Source organism: Dreissena polymorpha, unplaced genomic scaffold, assembly GCF_020536995.1.
Source record: "Dreissena polymorpha isolate Duluth1 unplaced genomic scaffold, UMN_Dpol_1.0 chrUn010, whole genome shotgun sequence".
NCBI classification, from domain to species: domain Eukaryota; kingdom Metazoa; phylum Mollusca; class Bivalvia; order Myida; family Dreissenidae; genus Dreissena; species Dreissena polymorpha.
This window is the reverse complement of record NW_026273324.1, coordinates 235,657-260,379: the sequence shown is the minus strand read 5'-3', so window position 1 is coordinate 260,379 and position 24,723 is coordinate 235,657. Positions and strand designations below refer to the sequence as shown.

Here is a 24,723-nt window from a genome sequence, read left to right as displayed (position 1 = left end):
AAGTATTGAAGGCACTATGAGAAACTGTAACAAAAGTGTGATGGAAAAATCTATTATAAGCCTCGGTGACCTTGAACGCAGTGACCTCAAACCTAATCAAAAGGAAGAGGTCCATGCAAGGTACCTACATGCCAAATATGAAAGAGATTGGTAAAGTATTGAAGGTGCTATGAGAAACTGTAACAAAAAATGTGATGGAAAAAATTATTATTAGACTCGGTGACCTTGACCTTGACCCCAGTGACCTCAAACCTCATCAAAAGGTAAAGGTCCATGCAAGGTACCTACATGCCAAATATGAAAGAGATTGGTAAAGTATTGAAGGCGCTATGAGAAATTGTAACAAAAGTGTGACGGAAGGAAGGAAGAAGTAAAGAACTACAAACTGGCAACTATACGCTCCACCGAAAATATTTTGGGGAGCATAAAAACACGTTTTTTACCATTTTTATTGATTTTCTGACCAAATATGCATTATACAATTTTTGTTATTTTGTCATGTGACATATTACACAAGCAGATATCTTGGTTGTGAACATTGTTTTTATTTTTTTATTTTAGTCAATTTGTTTTCCTTTAGCATCATATTTTGAACTATGTACATTTTAGCACGTGTCATCTGTCAAAACAATGATAGTGTAAGTCAGTCAACATATCAAAGTAGCTTACACATTTAAATCCCATAAACATATACATATACTTTATTGTACCTTATAGTTTACTTCTTACTCCATATTTAATACTGACATATATAAAAATATGAGTATACTCGTTTGTACAATAATAAATACACTAGGCAAACATTATAAAGCACTTCAAACTAGAATGTACTGTAATTTGCAATTTCTTTGTTCTGGTCTATTGGGACATCATGGTCTCTTTGTAAATCATATAAACTTAACAAAAAACTTGCAATTGAATTTTACCTTATATTGCATTACAACTTTTATTCAGTTTAATGTTTCTGATAATCTACATGACACAATTTTAAAAAGCGGTGGCACTCAGACACTTTCCACACTGTATACAAGAAGCATGTATTACCATTCAGGAAGTCTCCATTGTGCGTTGCGTGTAACTAAGATACAATCTTCGTAGGAATTTTGAATAAACATGAAATAAAGTGCTATTGGTTGCCAGAAAACATGAAAATAACATTAATTAAAAAACTGTACTTAGACAAATTGAAGTTATGATTGAAAATACTGTAAAACAATTAACATTCTCGATAGTTATTATTTTATAGGAATTAGCTTCTTTAAACAAGAGCTGTCAAAGGACAGCGCGCTCGACTATTCGAGTGCTTGACAGTATAACATAAACCATCATGGGGAAATTGTTCATATTCAATAATTTTTTAGACAATCTTTCAAAAATAAAAAAAGGAAAAAAATAAAAATGATTTTTGGGGGGGTATAATGTGGGGTGGGATCATTAATTAGATGATGTTTCAAAAATAAAAAAAGGGAAAAAAATATATTGAGGGGGTGCGGAGGGCAGGAATTCTGGGGGGTTGGCGCGTATGGTATTGTTTGGGTGGAATCCATTGTGGGAAGTTTTGTTTTGTCAAAGTATTAATAATCTGATCATAAATAAAGAAGTTATGGCAATGTAACTAAAGTAATATGCATATTGTAAATGGAAAAAGGGCCATGATTCTTACAAAATGCTTGATACAGTTGTCTGTTCTTGTTTATAGATTGGGGTCATGTTGGTAAAGACGTATGCAAAATATATAAGCAAAATGTCAAGGGATATAGAAAATATTTGAGATGGTACACAAACTTGAACATATAAAATCTAAGTGAAACAAGAGATGTGTTTGTCTGAAACACAATGCCCCCTATTGCGCCGCTTTGAAAAAAAAATAAAAAATTAACCTTTGACCTTGAAGGATGACCTTGACCTTGAACTACCACCACTCAAAATGTGCAGCTTCATGGGAACGCCACTTTGAATAAAAATAAAATTGACCTTTGACCTTGAAGGATGACCTTGACCTTGAACTTCCACCACTCAAAATGTGCAGCTTCATGAGATACACATGCATGCCTAATATCAAGTTTCTATCTTTAATAATGCAAAAGTTATAGCCAACACTATGATAGAAGTTATGAGCATTTTACCATGCTAAATCCTTGAAATGCATTAAGTGACCCCATGACCTAGTTTTTGACCCGGCATGACCCAAATTCGAACTTGACCTAGATATTTTCTAGATACAACTTCTGACCAAGTTTGGTAAAGATCGGATTAAAAGTATTTCAAATAGAGAGCGGAAACGAAAAGTGTGACAGACAGACAGACAGACTGACAGACGGACAGTGCAAAAATTATATACCCCCTTTTCTTCAAAAGGGGGCATAAAAGGGGGCATAAAAAGGGCCATAATTGTTAGAAAATGCTTCATACAGTTGTCTGCTCTTGTTTATAGCTTGGGGTCATGTTGGTAAAGAAGTATACAAAATATAAAAGCAATTATGTCAAGGGACATGGGAAATATTTGGGGTAGTATGCAAACTTAAACATTTGCACGCTAACGTGAACGCTAACGGGAACGCTAACGCCGACAACACGGTGAGTAGGATAGCTCCGCTATATCTATTTCATATATAATAGTCGAGCTAAAAAGTTTCATTATTAAACAAGAGATGTGTTCGTCAGAAACACAATGCCCCCTATTGCGCCGCTTTGATTTTTTATTTTATTTTGACCTTTGACCTTGAAAGATGACCTTGAACTTGAACTTCCACCACTCAAAATGTGCAGCTTCATGAGAACGCCGCTTTGATTTTTTATTTGTTTTTTGACCTTTGACCTTAAAGGATGACCTTGACCTTAAAGGGTGACCTTGAACTTCCACCACTCAAAAATGTGCAGCTTCATGATAACGCCACTTTGATTTTTGTTTAACCTTTGACCTTGAAGGATGACCTTGACCTTGAACTTCAACCACTCAAATGTGTAGCTTCATGTAATACACATGCATGCCAAATATCAAGTTGCTATCTTCAATATTGAAAAAGTTATGGCAAATGATAAAGTTTTCGGACAGACAGACACCATATATTTGACATTTGACCTTGAAGGATAACCTTCACCTTTTACCACTCAAAATTTTCAGCTCCATGAGATACACATGCATGCCAAATATCAAGTTGCTATCTTCAATAGTAAAAAAATTATGGCCAATGTTAAAGTTTTTCTTGGACGGACTGACTGACATACTGACGGACAGTTCAACTGCTATATGCCACCCTACCGAGGGCATAAAAAAAACACAAGTAAAAATGGTGACACTAACTGTAAACGGTTTAGTACAACATAATTTAACATGGGCAATAAGTTTTATCATGCTCTTTATTTCCATTAGATGCCAGTTGTTATCTCCACAAGAGATGTGTTTATCAGAAACGCAATGCCCCCTACTGCGCCGCTTTGAAGCAATATATTTGACCTTGAAGGATGACCTTGACCTTTCACCACTAAAAATGTGCAACTCCATGAGATACACATGCATGTCAAATATCAAATTGCTATCTTCAATATATTTCAAAAGTTATTGCAAAAGTTTAACGAAGGTTTAAGTTTGTGACAGACAATGACTGACAGACACAGACAATGACAGACAGACACACACAATGACAGACAGACAGGCAAAAAAATAATATACCCCCGATCATTCGATCGGAGGGCTTAATAACCTGATGTACAATTACTCTTACTGATGAGAATTCGCACTTTCAGTAAATATCTGTCTCAGAGTCAGCTTATAATATCACACAATATATTTAACAAAGAATTTATTTTGAGAACTACTTGCACTGTTTAGATAATGAAACACATGGAATAGCATTTAGTAGATCCCTATTGTCTTCGCATCTATATAAATAAAAATACAAAGAATTGTAATCATATTAATTACCATATTACAAATTGTATTATCAGTGAATAAAATGCTTATGATGTTGATATTATACATGTTTGACAGTAATACTTTTAAGCCTATGCAATATCATTAATAGCATATGCTTTTGATATATATTGCCACACTAGAGATCTATTAAAAACACAACATGGATATAAGTGGTAAAAATCATCAACAGTTATACTATTCAGTGCTTTCCACAGGGTGAATAGGGTCGGGAGGACTGTCCCCTCCTTACTTTTTTTTTACATTTTAGAGGCCAATTACGTCATTTGGTGCGCCATGACTCTTAAAAACAACAACTTATAAAGTCATTGATAAAGATATATTTATTAACTGTTTGTTATTGTTTAAAACATGTTTCATATAGATAGTATAATCCAGACTCCCGAACACATCTGTATCAATTCGACTCTATTACCGGTAGTGCATACTTACTACTTTTCCGATTTCTGTTCATCACCCGATTATCCCATATATTCTTTTTTTTTTTTAAACTGGTAAATATGAACAATAAAATTGCTTAAGAATTTCATGAACACATTTGTACTAAAGTATAAACTGAATTTCCGCATATGTGGCTATTTAAAGATTTGATGAAATACTCCCACTAAACATGCGTAAATCAAATGGCGTGATGTTTATAAAACAATCAATACACCCACGCTTTCCATGCAAATAACATGACGTTGTACATTCTATATAATTTTTGCGCCCTTTCTAAATAGACAAAGAATCAACAGGATATGAATTAGCACTGTTTATTTGAAGCGAGATTTTGTCAACCTCGCGTTAACATTTACATTCCGAAATGATTTGGATTACAATCGCATTAACATTCTGGAGTAGATTTCGGATTACATATTTATTTAAGCTCATTATAGATTTCAACAAAACATTAAAAGCTGCCTAATTATTTCAACAATAATTTGTTAAAACGCTTTACAAGTTGAAACAATGTTTTGACAGTATAATGCATGAAATGCACAATTTCCACGAGGATTACAGCCGGTTGCCATCATCATTGTTCTAATTAACTGGCCAAGATTTTCTGTGATAATTACATGTACGTCATGAGTTGTCTGCATGATTTAACTACAGGTAATGTATGTAGTGTTTTTCCCAGGCCATTTTAGCGTGGCGAAAAGCCACGCCGCCCTCCCGGATCGCCACGCTGCCCTTTTCAAAGGCAAATTTCGCCACGCGCCCTACTTTTCAAAGGCAAATTTCGCCACGCGCCCTTATCGATAACATCTTTATTGCCTTACGATCTAACTTGGTCCGCAAACCAGCGTCCTGATTGTCTGTGACGCTCCGACTGTGCTTGATTTACTCGAGAGACGCGAACGTCTAATCGACTATATTATTTGAGCAGATTTAATCTATTACAGTGCTCGATTTATAGGTAGACTGCCCCAAAGCTGTGAATTAGTCATGCATGAATAACCCCGTGTCAGTATCAATCGAAAATGCCAGAGGCTATGTAACTTCGGAGACTTTTGATGAAAAACTTGATGTTATTCTCGTGGCAATTGTGCATTGCATGCATTATTCAGTTATATCAAAACATATATTTTTACGCATAATTACATTTAAAAACACAAACAAATTTATTCTTTATCGCTTTCATCTTTAAGATGATTAGATTTAATTATTGCAGATCATGGTTTGAAGTTAATGATAAATCTATCTTAATCAGCTAAGGTGTAACAATTATCAATGTTGATTAAAACAAAATCATGTAAAAAGAACACTAAAAAAAGTTAAAATTACAAGGTAATACCTATATTGACTACAAGTCATCGAAGACCAGACATTTTTTTCGGCCCATTACTAAGTCTTCAGTTAGTAATGCAAAGTTAAAGTAACTGATCCATAGAACATCAAAGATAACAAGAGCACCGCATAATGTGTGCCAACGCTCGGCTGCGGGTGCAGTTTTGAATAAAGGAAAGAGGTCACATTGACCTTGACCTTTGACCTAGTGACCCCAAAAATGGGTGCGGCGAGTAGAACTCATCAAGGTGCACCTACATAAGAAGTTTCAAAGTTGTAGGTGGAAGCACTTTGATTTTAGAGACAAATGTCAAGGTTTTAGCATGACGCAGACGGCTGACGTCAGACGGCTGACAAAGAGCTGGCTATGACAAAACCTCGGGTTTTCTCCGAAAACAGACGAGCTAAAAATGATAACAACTGTAGCAACTATTTGCAATTAAAGGGAGGCTAGAAGCTGTTTTATAATCTGACTAAATTATAAGCAGGAAAATGAAATTTCTTGATAAACACTTAAATTATTATTAACAAAATTTGGGACATGGTGACCTAAAGTTTTAACCTAAAAACTCATTTATCATTAAATTATGTAGATAATTAGCCTAATACATGTTTAAAAATAATAGCTTATTTACTCCACCTGGGTTACAATACTATGTATAAAGAAATTAAATTTGCAATTCAAGGGAGGCAAGGAGCTGTTTTAAATTCTGGCCAATTTATGAGCAAGAAAATGAGATTTCGTGATAAATTCCAAACTTAATATAAAAAAAATTCAAGATATGTTGACTTAAAACATTAACCTACAAAATCATTAAACATTGAATACTTACGGTTTTTAGACAAACAATTATTGATACTTTTTAATAGATACTATATTAACTAAACCAGTTTTAGAGTATAAAATATGAAGACAGTATTATAATGGATAGTTGGATATAATAACCAACTTAAAGTGATATGATAATCCCAGAGTCTTGAGACATGTTTGAAATAACCTTAAAGAATGCATAAAAATGACTAAATATTTGTGTTTGGAACTGTGATAATATTTCAACAATGATATTTCAAGTTCTTTTTTTTCAATAGCTACTTATTCATGAAGAAAACCAATAATTTGTCTTTTGTTTCTTTATCCCAAGCACAATTTACTTTTTAATAATACATATTTTCTAAAACAATTTTTCTGTAAGTAATGTGACCAAATTGAGCAGCAAATATACTGAACATATGTTTATTCATTAAAATGATATTATGTACTGGTATACCATTATATTTAACAATAGCAACTATTTGCAATTCAAGGGAGGCAAGAAGCTGTTTAAAAACTTGACCAAATTTTAAACATGAAAATGAAATTTCTTGATAAACAGCAAATTTATGACAAACAAAATCTACTTTTTAATATTAAATAGCATCTAAAACATTTTTTCTCTGAGTGAAGTCATGCAACAACACCATGCAGCAATTATAATGACCAGATGTTAATTCATTAAACTGATATAAGGTGCATTATGATTTCAACTGTAGAAACAATTTGCAATTAAAGGGAGGCTAGAAGCTGTTTTAAAATCTGACCAAATTATTAGAAGGAACATACAATTTCTTAATAAATACAATATGTATTATGAACAAAAGTAGAGGCATATTGACAAAAAGTGTTGATCTAAAAACTCATAAAATAACACATGAAAACATTAAATTTGCAATTCCAGGGCAGCAAAATGCTGGTTTCAAAATTTAACCAAGTTATGAGCATGAAAATGAATTTTTTAAATAAATACCACATTTATTATTATCAAATATTGAGACACGGTGACATTTAGTGTAAACCTACATTCATTCAACATTAAAATACTTTAGGTAATAAGCATTAAAATTATTAACAACAAGAGATGTGTTGCGCCGCTTTGATACATGTTTTTTTACCTTTGACCTTGAAAGATGACCTTGACCTTTCACCACTCAAAATATGCAGCTCCATGAGATACACATGCATGCCAAATATCAAGTTGCTATGTGAAGGGACATAAAAGTTATGAGCATTTTTTGAAACCTAAACGCGAAACCTAAACGCAATGTGTGATGGAAGGACAGACAGACAGACCGTCCGATCACTATATGCCCTCCTTCGGGGGCATAAAAATAACTTATTTAGTCTACCAGACTAACAGTATAAAATTTGAAACCGTTAATAGGATGAATGTAAGTCATGATAACCAACAAAAAGATATATAAAAATCACATAAGCAGCAGCAGTCTCACTACAAGGGGATTGATTTAAAAACAACCTCAGTTGAGGAAAATGACATGCCCCTCCCCCTTTACAGGGTTAAACAAGACTCTTCATTTGTATATAAATACATTAAACTTTATCATTATTAGTAAAAATAATTTGACATTAAAAGGAAGAAAAATTGCTGAAAGCAGTTACAATCACATCCCTGAGTCTACAAACACTTCTACTGCCAATGCCAGAACGTACATGCAGTGTACGGTGACAGGTCCCTTGCCGTTCTGTCTCATCCACTCCAGCACTGCAACAATGAGCCGCAGCAGACTGGACGTCCCCACTGGGACACTCTTGTAGTCCGGCAACGCGTTGAACTGGAACAGCTTCACAGCACGGTCCTCTCCCTGCATGGGATACAGGCAGAATACAGTATGACATGCTGCTCAGCACTAAGGGGTTTTAAAAAGGTTACACACAACCTACTAGTAGGTTACAGTCCAATATTGGTTCTATAGACAGTGACTCACTGATATTGGTAGGAAATTGACCAAAAACAAAATTGAAACAAGAGCTGTGTTTGTGACTGCGCTTTGAAGCCGCACGGCAGCTATTTAGAAACAAAAAATGACCTTTGACCTTGAAGGATGACCTTGACCTTTCACCACTCAAAATGTGCAGCTCCATGAGATATATATGCATGCCAAATATCAAGTTGCTATCTTCAATATTTCAAAAGTTTTGACCAAGGTTAAAGTTTTGGGACACACACAATGACTGACAGACAGGCCAAATACAATATACCCCGGATTATTTGATCCAAGGGCATAAAAACAAACATCACTAAATCACTTGAGATGTCTCAAAAAGTTCTCTTAAGGTTTTCTAGAACAATACACAATCATGACCATAATTTCATAATTAATCAATAAAATATTATGAGTATTAGCTCAATCTAATTCAAAAGTAGATATTTAAATTGTTAAACGCTAATTGAATGATGTATTTTACCAATATTACATAACATTACATAAAATATATCACACTTTAGGCAACATTACGAACATTAATTTGTATTCAAAAACAATAATCTTTTAATAATTAACAAACACAAACTCTACAAAGCATATATTCCTTATACAATTTATGAACAAGAGGGCCATGATGGCCCTGTATCGCTCCACTGTTTTTTCTTTGCAAAAAAACGTGCAATGCGCATGGGTTGAAATGTACTCAAGCATGTGACTTACTCTTTCTATCCCTCGTCCCACTGGGGGTTTAAAGTTGGAAGGGTGAGCATTTTTATATATGGAAAAAGTTACTACCGTGTAAACTAAACAGACTTAAAAGCCCGGGAATTGTTGCACAGGTCCTTTGCTTATAACGCAGGTACATTTATCTCTTCAAAATGCCTTAACCCTTTACCAAACGACACATTTTGGACTTTCCCAATTTGAAAGAGGTTGCAGACGTCAATTAAATGAAAATGGAATATGAAGGAAATGATCAGGTAAGGTAGAAATCATTGTGATAGAAGGAGAAATTGCTCATCAACCCACACATCCCTAAGACCAAAAGGCCTGAGAATATTATGATTATCTAAAGATTATTTCTTTATATTTATAAATGTATTTAATTAACTAATACATTTGACTTCTAAGATCAATTCATAACTTATATTAAGAAAATTATAAAATGGTCAGAAATATATATGGATTGTTGAGCAATTGACAATCATATCCAATATTCATGAGTCACGGTTCACAAATGGAACAATGTCTCATTTGTTATTAAAAAGCAGCATATATGATAGTTAAGAACATTGCACTTCATTAATTTCAAAACCTTCTCTTGGATACAAAGTTTGAGTTTACAATGCAGAATCATATATTGAATTTTCTTGAAATAATTATGTTCATGGAAGTTGTGTTTTTAAAATCAATAATATATTATTAAACTGGTTTAAACACTACAAAAACGACATGAAATTAACATGTCATCCAAAATATTTTCATCCGGATATATGGTCACTTTTGACATATTTAAATAAAACCCGACTTTTTTCAGTTTGTAAGAAAAACATTCATAACACATGTTCTTACTTCAATGCCTTTGTAAGCAGTCACCATCTGACCTAAAATGGCACTAAATGACAGGGTTTTATCTCATGTTTTCAAGATGTTGATGTTGTTGTTGGTCACAGCCAAACGGCCGCAGTAATCTCCACTGGTAAACGTCATATGTTCAGTTTTGTGAGCCCCGGGGCCGGGTCAAATTTGAGCCCAGGGGAATAATTTGAACAAATTTGGTAGAGGACTATTAGACATCACTAAATACCAAATTTAGTAGCCCTAGGCTCTATAATTAAGAACAAGAAGATTTTTAAAGTTTGCACACAATAAGCCTTATTTAAGCATATGTTAATTTTTGTGACCCCTGGGGCAAGGTCAAATTTGTTCCAAGGGGCATAATTTGAACAAACTAAGTAGAGAACTATTATATGTCACTACCTACCGAATTTGGTAGAAATAGGCCCAATGGTTATGGACAAGAAGATTTTTATAGTTTGCACAAAATGGGCCCAATATAAGCATATGTTAAATTTTGTGACCCCTGGGGAACGGTCAAATTTGATCTCAGGGGCTTAATTTGAACAAACTTGGTAGAGGACTATAAGATGTCATTACATACCAAATTTGGTAGCCCTATGCCATACGGTTATGGACAAGAAGATTTTTAAAGTTTGCACAAAATAGGCCTTATGTAAGCAAATTTTCGATTTTTTGACCCCCCAGGGCAGGCTCAAATTTGACCCCAGGGGCATAATTTGAACAAACTTGGTAGAGGACTAGCCCTACGTCCAATGGTTATGGACGTAAAGATTTTTAAAGTTTTCACAAAATAGGCCTTATAAAAGCAAATTTTCAATTTTTTGACCCCCTGAGGCAGGGTCAAATTTGACCCCAGGGGCATAATTTGAACAAACTTGGTAGAGGACTATAAGATGTCACTACATACCAAATTTGGTAGCCCTTGGCCCAATGGTTATGGACAGTTAGATTTTTTAAGTTTTCACAAAATAGGCCTTATATAAGCAAATGTTCAATTTTTTGACCCCCCGCTGCAGGGTCAAATTTGACCCCAGGGGCATAATTTGAACAAACTTGGTAGAGGGCTATAAGAAGTCACTACATAGCAAATTTGGTAGCCCTAGGCCCAATGGTTATGGACAAGAAGATCTTTAAAGTTTGCACAAAATAGGCCTTATATAAGCAAATTTTCAATTTTTTAACCCCCTGGGGCAGGGTCAAATTTGACCCCAGGGGCATTATTTGAACAAACTTGGTAGAAGACTATAAGATGTCACTACATAGCAAATTTGGTAGCCCTACGCCCAATGGTTATGGACAAGAAGATTTTTAAAGTTTGCACAAAATAGGCCTTATATAAGCAAATTTTCAATTTTTTAACCCCCCGGGGCAGGGTCAAATTTGACCCCAGGAGCATAATTTGAACAAACTTGGTAGAGGACTATAAGATATCACTACATAGCAAATTTGGTAGCCCTAGGCCAAATGGTTATGGACAAGAAGATTTTTAAAGTTTGCACAAAATAGGCCTTATATAAGCAAATTTTTAATTTTTTAACCCCCCGGGGCAGGGTCAAATTTGACCCAGGGGCATAATTTGAACAAACTTGGTAGAGGACTATAAGATGTCACTACATACTAAATTTGGTAGCCCTACGCCCAATGGTTATGGACAAGAAGATTTTTAAAGTTTGCACAAAATAGGCCTTATATAAGCAAATTTTCAATTTTTTGACCCCCCGGGGCAGGGTCAAATTTAACCCCAGGGGCATAATTTGAACAAACTTGGTAGAGGACTATTAGATGTCACTACATAGCAAATTTGGTAGCCCTAGGCCCAATGGTTATGGACAAGAAGATTTTTAAAGTTTGCACAAAATAGGCCTTATATAAGCAAATTTTCAATTTTTTAACCCCCCGGGGCAGGGTCAAATTTGACCCCAGGAGCATAATTTAAACAAACTTGGTAGAGGACTATAAGATATCACTACATAGCAAATTTGGTAGCCCTAGGCCAAATGGTTATGGACAAGAAGATTTTTAAAGTTTGCACAAAATAGGCCTTATATAAGCAAATTTTCAATTTTTAACCCCCCGGGGCAGGGTCAAATTTGACCCAGGGGCATAATTTGAACAAACTTGGTAGAGGACTATAAGATGTCACAACATACTAAATTTGGTAGCCCTACGCCCAATGGTTATGGACAAGAAGATTTTTAAAGTTTGCACAAAATAGGCCTTATATAAGCAAATTTTCAATTTTTTGACCCCCCGGGGCAGGGTCAAATTTAACCCCAGGGGCATAATTTGAACAAACTTGGTAGAGGACTATTAGATGTCACTACATAGCAAATTTGGTAGCCCTAGGCCCAATGGTTATGGACAAGAAGATTTTTAAAGTTTGCACAAATAGGCCTTATATAAGCAAATTTTCAATTTTTTGACCCCCCGGGGCAGGGTCAAATTTGACCCCAGGGGCATAATTTGAACAAACTTGGTAGAGGACTATAAGATGTCACTACATACTAAATTTGGTAGCCCTAGGCCCAATGGTTATGGACAAGAAGATTTTTAAAGTTTGCACAAAATAGGCCTTATATAAGCAAATTTTCAATTTTTTGACCCCCTGGGGCAGAGTCAAATTGGACCCCAGGGGCATAATTTGAACAAATTTGAAAGAGGTTCACCACATGAACATTCCTGAGAAATTTCATCACAATTGGACCAGTAGTTTAGGAGAAGAAGATGTTTAAAGAAAAAGTTAACGCACGCACGCACGCACTCACGACGGACACAGGACCATGACATAAGCCCCGCTGGCCTTTGGCCAGTGGAGCTAAAAAACGATATCAGTAAAAACATGAATTGCTGTGTCCAATACCATCAAAATATACCCTGCTTTTTCTGCTGTCTACAAACCTTTGTCCTGTGTGTCAACTTGAATGTCGTCACAGTTATGTTGGCGTCTGCTTCTGACGAGAACAACAGCTCAATACTCAGGGGACCGTACTCCACTGTGTACCCGTACTCTTCAGGCCAGTATAGGGCACAGGACTGGACAAGGGAGAGAATACATACAGTCAGGGGAATGAACTCTTGTAATACAATCATATAATGGTAAGATACTCAGGGGACCGTACTCCACTGTATACCCATACTCTTCAGGCCAGTATAGGGCACAGGACTGGACAAGGGAGAGAATACATACAGTCAGGGAAGAGAACTCATGTCATACAATCATATAATGGTGAGATACATGTACTCAGGGGACCGTACTACACTGTATACCCGTACTCGTAAGGCCAGTACAGGGCACTGGACTGGACAAGGGAGAGAATACATACAGTCAGTGGAGAAAACTCATGTCATATAATTATATAATGGTGAGATACTCATGGGAACTTTATCCACGGTATACCTGTACTCTTCAGGCTAATACAAGGCACAGGACTGGACAAGGGAGAGAATACATACAGTCAGGAGAGAGAATTCATGTCATACAATCATATAATTGTGAGATACTCATGGGAACTTTATCCACGGTATACCCGTACTCCTCAGGCTAGTACAGGGCACAGGACTGGACAAGGGAGAGAAAACATACAGTCAGGGGAGATAATTCATGTCATACAATCATATAATGGTGAGATACTCATGGGAACTTTATCCACTGTATACCTGTACTTTTCAGGCCAGTACAGGGCACAGGACTGGACAAGGGAGAGAATTATTATACAGTCAGGGGAATGAACTCATGTCATACAATCATATAATGGTGAGATACTCAGGGGACCATTCTACACTGTATACCCATTCTCACCAGGCCAGTATAGGGCACAAGACTGGACAAGGGAGAGAATACAAACAGTCAGGGGAATGAACTCATGTCATATAATCATATAATGGTAAGATACTCCATGTACGATACTCCACTGTTTACACCTACTCTTTAGGCCAGTACAGGGCATAGGACTGTACAGGGCATAGGACTGGACAAGGGAGACAATATATACAATCATATGATGGTAAGATACTCAGAGGGTTAAACAATAGATGGAATGGAATAGAGTATGTCAGGTTATTATTGCATATGGAAAAGTAGATCTTTCAAGGCTAAGAACAGTAGATGCACAAGCAGGGCCGTACATAGGAATCTTGCATGGGGGGGCCAACCAGGGAGGGTGCGGGAGGGGTCCTCCCTCCCTATTTTTTTTATTTTGATCTCTTCAAGGTTGACAAAACTTATTTTGTTATATGAAAAAATTAATGGATATATATAAAATGTATATATAAATGAATCAGCACTTTTCTGAAGTCTAAAGCTTTAAATATTGGTGTGAACAGAAATCAAATAAATGCTATTTGATGAAGAAGGAAAGCAAACTTTGAAAATCAAAAACCTTTATAAAGAAATATATCATAATGTATGACTGACATATAACCATAATACTATTTTCTTTTTTAATTCAAGCCTCCTCTAAAGCTTCAAAGTAAATTCCTTATAAAATGTTTATCATCTACTACAGTTTTACTTTCACCACCATCAGCACAAATAAACCATCAAAATAATCAACAACTTTGAAATTAGATTGGACCTTGAAACTTTTTCTATAATAACCGTTTTCCGTAGTGTTTTTTTTACAGAACTATATCAGATATTGAGCTGATTGTTGGTATGCAAGTCAACCTACATGACCGAAAGATAGTGTGAAATTCATTCCAGACCATTGATATTTGGCGAAGTTATGGACCTTGGACTTAAATTTTCACTATAAAAACCATTTTCCTCAGGGTTTTTTCGCAACTCTTTCAGATATTAAGCTTATTATTATGCCCCCGTTAGGATGGCATATGACAGTTGGACTGCCCATCCATCTGTCTCGCATTTCAATATCCAGACTTTTGTCAAAACGCTTTAGAATATTGACCGGATATTTCGTGTGTGAGTGTACCTACAAGATTTTCGGATGAAGTATGACTTTCGTTCAGGTCCATTGATTTTTTGCGAAGTTATGGGCCCTTGACTTTGACAAAGAAACTTGCTGGTTCAAAGTAATGAATAATTTTCCATATCACCTCTCTAATTGCTTCCAACAGTATTTGTTTTTCACAAATTATTAATGTCAGCAATATTCAGGCCTAGGACGTCCTGTTTGCTTGATTCGCTGCTTCTCTTTCCTTGGCCGATCAAAAAAGTGTAACATCAACCATCGATTATATGAAGCATTCAGGATCACAGGGGGAATTCACTGATAGGGGATTTGCATGCAAGGCCATAAGAAAACATTGCCTAGGGGCTTATCTCCACTGGCAAGTAAAATAGCGCTAATCCCCTTGTTTATCAGGGACAATAAAACCCATATCCTCTTTTGTATTGAGGGGAAGTGTACTGTGGGCTCTTTTCATGAGAAAAATTGCAGTAAGTCCATTTTTTTAAAATATCCTAACATGACAACAAGCTGGGGGGGGGGGGGGGTGCCTGGGCTCCATGGTCCCCCCCCCCCCCTCCTCCTGTGTACGGGCCTGACAAGCCTAGCAAGATAAACTTCTCTACATTCAACAGTTATTATATATATACAATAATTTTCACACTTGCATCATACATTTATAAAAAAAAAATCAAATAATTAACAGATTTTTGTATTATTTATTACGATCAATAGCATCACAATGTAATTATTTACAGCTAAAAGGAACAATTCTTAAAATGAGTTAAAGTCAGTATCTCAAAACCATCAAACTATATGTTTGACTGATTTCAACCACTGTAAAGGCAGAAAAATCATGCTTGATTTAAAGGGGCCTTTTCACAGATTTTGGCATTTTTTTAACTTATTCATTAAATGCTTTATATTGATAAATGTAAACATTGGATCGTAAAAGCTCCAGTAAAAAATCAAGAAAAAAAATAAAAAAAGGAAAAGAACATTGCCCGGAGTGGATTTCGAACCAGTGACCCTTGGAGTCCTGCCAGAGTCCTGAAGTAAAAACGCTCTAGCCTACTGAGCTATTCCGCCGAGTACACATTCTATACGTATTTTATACGTTATATAAGCAATCTTCGTGGTTTCACAAAATTTAACGACAAAAACAGAACTCTCCAAATTATTCAATCGTTTCGCGTTGCAACGCTTTATAATTTTTAGGTTTTAAAATCGTCAAAAGATGCATATAATGGCTATATTAGAGCATGGTTAATGTTCAGTATTACTGTTTCCTCACAAATATCATAACTAAAACGAAAACTTACGAATCTGAAACAACTTTTTTCAATTTTGTCAATTTACCAAAGCGTGAAAAGATCCCTTTAAGATATTTTTATAACCATTAATATTTTATACTTAATATTACATTTAACATTAATTTTATTAACAATAATTTCTTATAACATTTATATTACCAAAAGCACAATTTCAACAATAAGAAAATATAGCAATGCTCTGATTTAAATTATAAATATCTTTTGAACAACAGAGCTCCAGATAAGGGTTGTATTTTCGTAATTACGAATTATTGTCAAGTCCGTTACGTATTTATTTTAAAATCTTGTCGTACCATTTAGAATTACAAAATCAAGTTAAGAATATTATTTTTACATTGGTTAGTTTCGATTTTTATTCAGTTCTTTTCGCGTATTAAAGATCTTTTCGGTGCTTACATAGAATGGTTATCGGGTTTGTTTAACATTAACAAAGCACATTTTTTCCAGTAAAAGCCACCGGAATTGTCCCTTCCACTCGTTCAATGTTTTTTTTGTTTAGGTTTGGACCCGTTGTGTCACGTTTTTTTTTAGCTTTTCCAACTGTGTTGGCAACTGAACATACAAGAGCGTATAAGAATTTTTCAATAATGTCTTTATTAACATTCAACTTTGGCTCACTTTGCGTACAATATGTTTAAAGCATGTTTTTGCATGCTTTGCAGTTTTTTAGGACGCTCTCTGGGTGCCGTCATTGTTTTTTGACAGATAGACTGTACACGCCAAAAAAAAACATTGAACGAGTGGAAGGGACAATTCCTGTGGCTAATAGTTGAAAAGATTGAAGAGGAGACCCGTTTTAATTATGAAATATGTACAAATTCATCGAAGGCATGCAATCTAAGCACAGTTTGGGCATATGAAGGTATTTGAAAAATAAAATTGTATAATACTGAATAGACACGGTTGAACTCGTATAAATAAAGTTGCTAGTATGTTTATTTTGATTTTTTGCATGAAAATAACCATCACTATTTATTTTTAGGTCATTCAGAAAAGTTAAGAATTATTTTCTAAAACTTAGTAGTAACGTTAAGAATAAAATTTCAGAGTTAAGAATTCTTTTTGAAAATCTGGTAGTAACATTAAGAATTTCACAAAACCTTATCTGGAGCTCTGAACAAAGCTCATTTTTAAGAGAAACATAACAGCAATCCATATCACATGACTCAGGTTTTATATTTGGTTACATGTATTTGTAATCATAAGATAACAATTTCATTTATCTATTGGAAGATATATTCACAAACCTTGTCATTCCTATCAATTTCGTTGAGCATCACCACTGTATCAGAATGGTAGTTGTAGAGCAGTTGCCAGAAGTCAGCCACTGTGTTTGGAAGGGGCATCTGGGTCACAATATAGTGATCATTCTGGGTGTAACTCTGAATTAGAAATACATCAATATAGTCAAGTAATTCCTTTTAAACGTCTCTTGGAAAAGGGTTAATTTTTCATGGAAGATATTTTTCATGGAAGAGATGGACATTGACATAACCACATACGACCTAAATAGTTCAAATTTGAACATGATTTGCACACATCATGAGTTTATTATTACATGATGAGCAATGGCTTAATCACTATGATGCCTTTCTAGCGCCAAAAGCCCCACGTAGTCCTCATCTCTGTAAGGTACTGACAGAGTACTGATCCTTCCAAGGAAACAGCCTAGAGTGTCCGTATAGTGAAAGGCTTTCAATTCATTCAAGCATAATTAATAGTTTTAACACTCTCCCATTCAGAAGCAAAGTAAAAATGGGTAAATGCAACTAGCATAAAACCACAACAGCCTGTTATAAACTCTCAGGAAGTTCAAGCTGCATGCTATTTGCTGTTTATCAGTATCTTAGAGTTGGAAATGAAGCCTTTAAAACTTGAATGTTTTACGAAAGGTCTCTTACTTTTCTAATGGACTAAAAGGAGTCAAAATGCATATCTGAGCATTAAGGGCTTAATTACACTCGGTGGCCTTGTAACATTTTCTTGTACCCAAGAAAATAAACAAAATGGGCTGTTTGACCAAATTGCTGTTTAATCATGTGTTTTGGGTTCTTGGATTAGGTTAAATAGACACCCAATAATCATTCTACGAGGGACAAGCTTTAGTGTATTGAAAGTTTCTTGATTAAAACCACATACAATTCAAAGAAATGAAATGGTTAGAAAATTTATGTCATACATGTAAATTAATGCCTATTTTTTTTTTGAAAAGGATGCATTAGAATATCCTTTATGTTTCGTAATCCAACATATAAAATAGATAAAATTACATTATGAATTAAACTTTAAAATATAGGTGTAAATACAACTACTCCAATTAACAGAATATCAAACAACAAACTATGAACAAATAAAATCTTTGGTAAAATTCTTCTTGTGCATTAAGCAAATCATTAAAAATAATATACATATGATAGTCAATTTTTACGGTTCTTATTTTTATTTTGGCTTATTATTGAATGATGGTTCAAATCTTGATTAATGGAATACACATGTTTGAATTTATATATGAAACATTTTAAAAATTGTATTCTTTCAATAAATGGTGTATTGACATAAAATAAGGAAAATTAAAGTTAACATAAACAAAAAACTAAACTAAAAAACTAACTATTGAAAGCAAACAGTTCAAGGGAGACCAGTCAATTTACAAAACAAAACATAACACTTATGAAAACAAGAACTGTAGGAACAACTTTACCACATCAAATACGACAAATAGAGTACCTACCGGTATTTGGGAAAGACTAATGAAGTGATGTGCATTATCTTTATCTCTTGAAAGTATTGATGAAAACACTGAACTTAAAAATGTTGATGTTCCACATTACATACACATTCTTTATAATGTAATGAATATTTTTTTAATGTGTTGGATTTAATAACTTAATAAAATTGTTCATTCAAACTTATTATATAAAATACCATTCAATTTGTTCACTGGAAAATTTGTTAATTTTAATGGTAGTTAATAAAGTTAAAAAGAAAATGAAAAGGTAATTGTTTGAAGAAACTCCATATGTCACAATATAATAGTCAAGAATAGAAATTAATAAAACATTAAAATAATCCCCTAAAATCTTGTACAAATTTCATCACCTTTCACTTATATATGCTGATTTTCAAACTTTCAGTATAAAACTCAGTAACAAACACATAAACGTACTGGAAGGAACACTGCGTTGATGAAATCGTTGCAATTTAAAGTTCTAATGGTTAAAGCCGACTGCAGGTTTGGTTATACTTTAGGTTTAATATTTTTTTTACAACTTGATAATTATCCCCTTTCAGTAAATACTGATACAGTCAACTGTCAGCTTTGCATAAATCTGTGATGGCACAACAATATTTCCATATATGCCATAACTTTTCAGACCAATTCCGGGACATTGAGCTCAATTTTCCAGGACTTTTGCTGATTTTCCGGGACATATATACATATAGCGATATATATAGACATATATGCATTTTTGGTACGCATTTTTTTTCACATTGTAAATTGCTTAGTTCAAAAGCCTATCCGAAATACACTAGATCTATTAACGTCAAATTAAACATTACTACTTCCGTTACAAGATGTAACAATCCACGTGTTTTTCGTGTTAGAAAAGAGCATCAAATTGCTTTTGTGTACATGTCACATCATCTGCATGAAACACGTAGCGCATTTGTTACTATTTAAAGATTTGATGAAATAGCATCCAATCAGGGCATTTTTTTTTCCATTGAACACGCCTAAATCGCCTGACGTGATGTTCATGCTTTTATACAACACAAAATACACCCACTTTCCATGCAACGTTTTACATGTCTGCATAATTTTGCGCGCTTTTTATTGATACAAAGGATAAAAAAATGTTTATTTGATGCTAGAATTTGTAAATGTCGAGTAAGCATTAAAATTAGGAAGCATGTTTTGGATTACAAATTGAGTAATGCTCATTTGAGAATTAAATGAACATTTACTCAGGGGTGTGATTGAGGCAAAGTCAGAGGGGAGGAAAATTTTGTCGACTGATTTTGACTACGCGAACGGCGGGAAAAACGCAATGAAAAACCTTAAAACAGACATTAAAATAAACAATTTCTTGAACTTCATAACAATATTTCTTTACAAAAACCTGTTAAACTTCACATTTAACATACTGAGGATGCAAAGTAAACAGTATTTATTGTGATCAATAGCAGCAGTATTTCAATGTATTGAATTACAGTAAATGGACTAAATATAAACAAACACACTTGAGTGTTCTTCTTGTGTTAATGATGTATTAAACTGAGTTAAATTAATGTATTTAATTTGTTAACTTTTCAATATCTTGCATTTCACATCTTCAATTAAATGCTATTTCAGTTAACTGAACAGCGGGACAAACATAATAAAGCAGAATATGCATATGAATCTGATTATACACAGATCCACTAACATATAAATCAAATCATGTTTATCTACCGGGTATTTCCATGTTCGAACGATACTCTTCTAAATTGTTTCACTTCGCGAGTAAACTGAAATCCAATTTGCAAACACTGGTTTCCGTGACAAAAATTCACTGTGCACATTTCTAAACTAAATATGTGTTGCTTGTATCTAAAACGTAGTCTTTTTCGTTGGCAAACACATTTCATTATTCCTATCAAACTATATGATGTCAGTCGTTAATTCAATTGCTATTTGTCATTTCAATAATCTTAATTTTTGCTTAACAAGGGCGCCATTTGCAAACAAATTTAGCTTAGAAATACCAAACACATTTAAGAAACCGATTTTAATTGGAAGATTGGGAAACAACAGCCAATTATATCGCTCGTTTTAAAAATGCTTAGGCAGATTAATCTACCAGTGTAAAATGCGGAGAGATTTCGCGGGCCGCGGATATTTCGGGCCGCTTATGAAATACGTCCGCGGAATCGGTGGTACCCCCTTACCCCCACATTTTTTTAAACGAATTTACGCGAATCTCAGAAGTGACCTCCGGGACAACCTGATCCGCGGAAATCCGCGGAAAAATCACAACCCTATACAGTTGTGCGAAATGATTTTTAACAAACTGCCATAAGATCACATGCTTATGAAAATTACATCACTCGTCGTCTGCATGATCTTACTGCAAGTACAGATATGACTGCTTACGAGTGTTGTCGCTCATTCAAAGTGTGCGCCAACAAACTGCCATAAAATCAGTATACATGTATTCAAGCCAATTAACAACCACATTAAACAATGCCGCCTTTTCGGTTTGGCTGTGGACGTGAGACAATCAATATGATAACAGGACCCCTGTTAATTGATCGATTTTGACACATAGTGTAGTCACCTATTTGGGTAGGCATTGCCATGGAGACGCTGCGGATTGGTGGGAACAAAGAGTAAAGGTGCAGTTAAGCCTAAGATAAGGTACATGTATCTATGGATTTTGTAAATTCCTGGACATTTGACAGATTTCCGGGACTGCTGGACACGTTCTTCATTTCCAGGACAATCCTGGACAATCTGGGACTGTGGCATGTATGATATTTCTAACTACTAAACATCATATGTGCTGCATTCTTAAAAAACTGGGATTTATGCGTTTGTGTAAAGTTTCCGTTTCTTAGGAATATTTTATTTGAGGAAAAAGTCTTCTGAAGGAAGATCCAGTTTAAGTGGAAAGTGTTGTCCCTGATAAGCCTGTATGCACATGCATTAAGCATTCCCAGAAAGAGGCTCACATTCTTATCAAGACAGAAAGCAATCGTGGATTTTCTAAAAACACTCACACTGATCACAGAGAACATTTATCAAATTAGCCTTTTAAAAAGATAATAGTTGACTTTAAACACATGAAGAATATATCCATCTTGAAATGAACTTTCCCATTCAACTTATTCATTCTTAAGATTGCTTGTGTAATTGTTCTTATTATGAGATCTTGGGTCAGGCAAAGGCAATATTAATATTGTATAAATTCTTTATGTTGCACACAAGTTACTTATTTTGATTATTTTGGCGGTGAGAGTCTAACAATTTTTTATCTGTTAGTGTGTTCTTGTTTTTTTTAAATAAAAATTGTGTATAGTGCTTGAAAATAACTGTGATATTTAATAATGTCTTAAATTCCATTTATTTATACTGAAATGAACTTAATTGATTGTTGTTTATTATGGATTTGTATCAGATCTTTGAATATCCATGTTTGATTTAATATTAGTGCTTTAAAACCTTTATACTGCAGAAATACTTGACATGATGACAAATAAGAATGACATACATTGGTGTTGTTTCTATTGCGACTGGGGACGATTGAACTTTACCGGTACGCAGGGGTTTTTCTGCCTACTTTGGGAAAAGGAGTCTGACCAAATTGGGAATTTTTTATCGACAAAATTGCCCATTTTGGGAATTTTTGTTTCGTGAAACAGCTCATTTTGGGATTTTTTTTTTAATTAATCATGCTTAAATAAGTCTGTGGTTAAACAATTTTCTTTTTATAAACACATGCAGAACAAACACTGCCCAAACACAAGTTACAGCAACATTTTTGGCCGAGCTAAAATAGAGCCATGGGTATTTCATTTCATACTTTTATGTTTTAAATGACGATTGAACTACAACTTTCTTACAAGGCTCTGAGCATTCAGTTGCCGATTGTGTGATTGACGGCCATGGCATTACTTCTGTTGCTGTTACATTTTGCTGAGTATCGTCTGAGCCTGTCTATTCAGGGTTACTCGCGGCAGTAATTTTGGAAGATTCTGAGCGTTTCGAAAACATCGATGATATCGTTACTCATCCTTTATCGTCTATTTTTCGTGTTTTTTTTTTTAATCTAATATTTACAATTGTGCGAAGCCATGATTGAAAATAAGCGTCTACAGATATGGTATAGAATGTGTATTGTGCGGTTCTATATACTCTTTTGTATAATGCGGAACAGTTCGAACGTCATCGCTAAGAGTAAATGCATCCGGCAAATACACCAAAAAATCTGTGTCACTAAAGGTTTTATTACGTCGCGAATGAAGGGAAGTCACTCTTTCGATATAATAATAAATTATGTTTACTTTTTACTATTATGAAAGATTTTATTTTTTTGAATTGGGAAAAATGAAATCAAAATTCGATTGGGAACGGATCCGTTTGCTTTGGGAATGCCTCCGTTCTCCGGAGGCGCAGACAGTGCTGAAAAACCCCTGGTACGCAACACTTAATGTCAAACAGGGTACCCTAACCCTAACCCTTAACACCTAACACAACAACCAACGCAACACCTTATAATCCTTTTTATCCTATATATTTCCTTAGTATCGGGGGCTACCACCCCCAAACCCCCGCTTTGTCGATAGTGGTAAACAACTGCGTACCGGTAAAGTTCAATCTAGCCTTGCGACTGTGTTAAAATCTAAGTTTTTTCTTTTAATTAAAAAGAAGTTATTAAATAAAGTCATAAAAGATTGTATATTCAATTATTTATCCTATATGTAAACATGGTGTTAAGATGCAAATGGTTATCCCATTAGTATGCCATAATACCAGATTTCAGGCTATCTTATGTAAAACCCTTTAGATTTCACAATTACCGGCTACAGCTGTTTCTAAAATGCACAATGATTGGTAGCATAATCATTTAACGAGCTAAGTACATTATAAGGAAATTCTTTAGCCATTTATTAAACAAAACAACAAACTAGTCATGTAATCCCATATTACAAAGGTACGAACATCAATAGGGTACGAAACATTGAATGCATATTGACACAAAGTCCCGATGTTATTATTAATTACATAGGCTCATAGTCTGTATGTTATGTCATAAGAGCATTTTTATAAATAGTTAGTCGAGTTAAAAAGGACTGTTACTTGATTTTGCTTCAAAAATTCACAAACCGCTGATTTATGATGTTTCGACCGAGTAAGCACGTTAACAAAAGAAAATGGAATTGGTCGAAGGTCAATATGGTCACACGTCAAAACGGTCAGCCATTTTCAGAATCATTTTATTACACTGCCACGTTGATAACGCGATTACCACAACTATTCCGCTCACCGTCACAATTTTATACTTCTGACAAGAGCACCGTATCCTTCTGACAAAAAGCAACATGGCGGACGAAGAAATATCCGGTAAGTGGGCGACAAAATGGTTTATTATAAGACACTGCAAAATGATTGCCAATTCCGAAGTACTCCGTCGAATTTCCGAACCAACATGTCGTCTATTTAAAAGTTATCCAGTTGTAAAATATTAAGTATGACTTTGAAATAGTGTTTACAAAAATTCGTGTCGCGCTCGACACCCTTCGTACTTGTGAGAAATATGTAATAATCAGATGATAGTCGATGTGTCAGACCTGATATGTCAGACTTAAATCATTGTATATATATATAAAGAACATGCCATACGAAGTTGTTTGTTTCAATATCTGTAAAAAGGCCTAATTTTTTGGTGAAAGCATG

The 24,723-nt window shown here is 34.6% G+C and overlaps 1 protein-coding gene across 1 annotated transcript; it reads right to left on the bottom strand.

Annotated features, from left to right (window-relative positions):
* Positions 1–6,922: 6,922 nt before the first annotated feature.
* On the bottom strand, positions 6,923–19,085 carry LOC127863483 (receptor-type tyrosine-protein phosphatase mu-like). The gene is made up of 4 exons (XM_052403031.1): positions 19,018–19,085; positions 17,534–17,668; positions 12,944–13,078; positions 6,923–8,341 (listed from the first exon to the last, which is right to left on the bottom strand). Exons 2-4 carry the CDS (start codon positions 17,630–17,632, stop codon positions 8,141–8,143), a joined length of 435 nt encoding a protein of 144 aa, XP_052258991.1. The 5' UTR covers positions 17,633–17,668; positions 19,018–19,085; the 3' UTR covers positions 6,923–8,140.
* Positions 19,086–24,723: the final 5,638 nt, after the last annotated feature.

Excerpts from the sequence above, each read along its gene's own strand:
- LOC127863483 (XM_052403031.1), bottom strand. The coding sequence starts at position 17,632 with ATGCCCCTTCCAAACACAGTGGCTGACTTCTGGCAACTGCTCTACAAC. Across the intron at positions 13,079-17,533 it reads AAATTGATAGGAATGACAAG|TCCTGTGCCCTATACTGGCC; the intron begins GTTTGTGAATAT and ends TCCCTTGTCCAG. Across the intron at positions 8,342-12,943 it reads AGTTGACACACAGGACAAAG|GGAGAGGACCGTGCTGTGAA; the intron begins GTTTGTAGACAG and ends TATCCCATGCAG.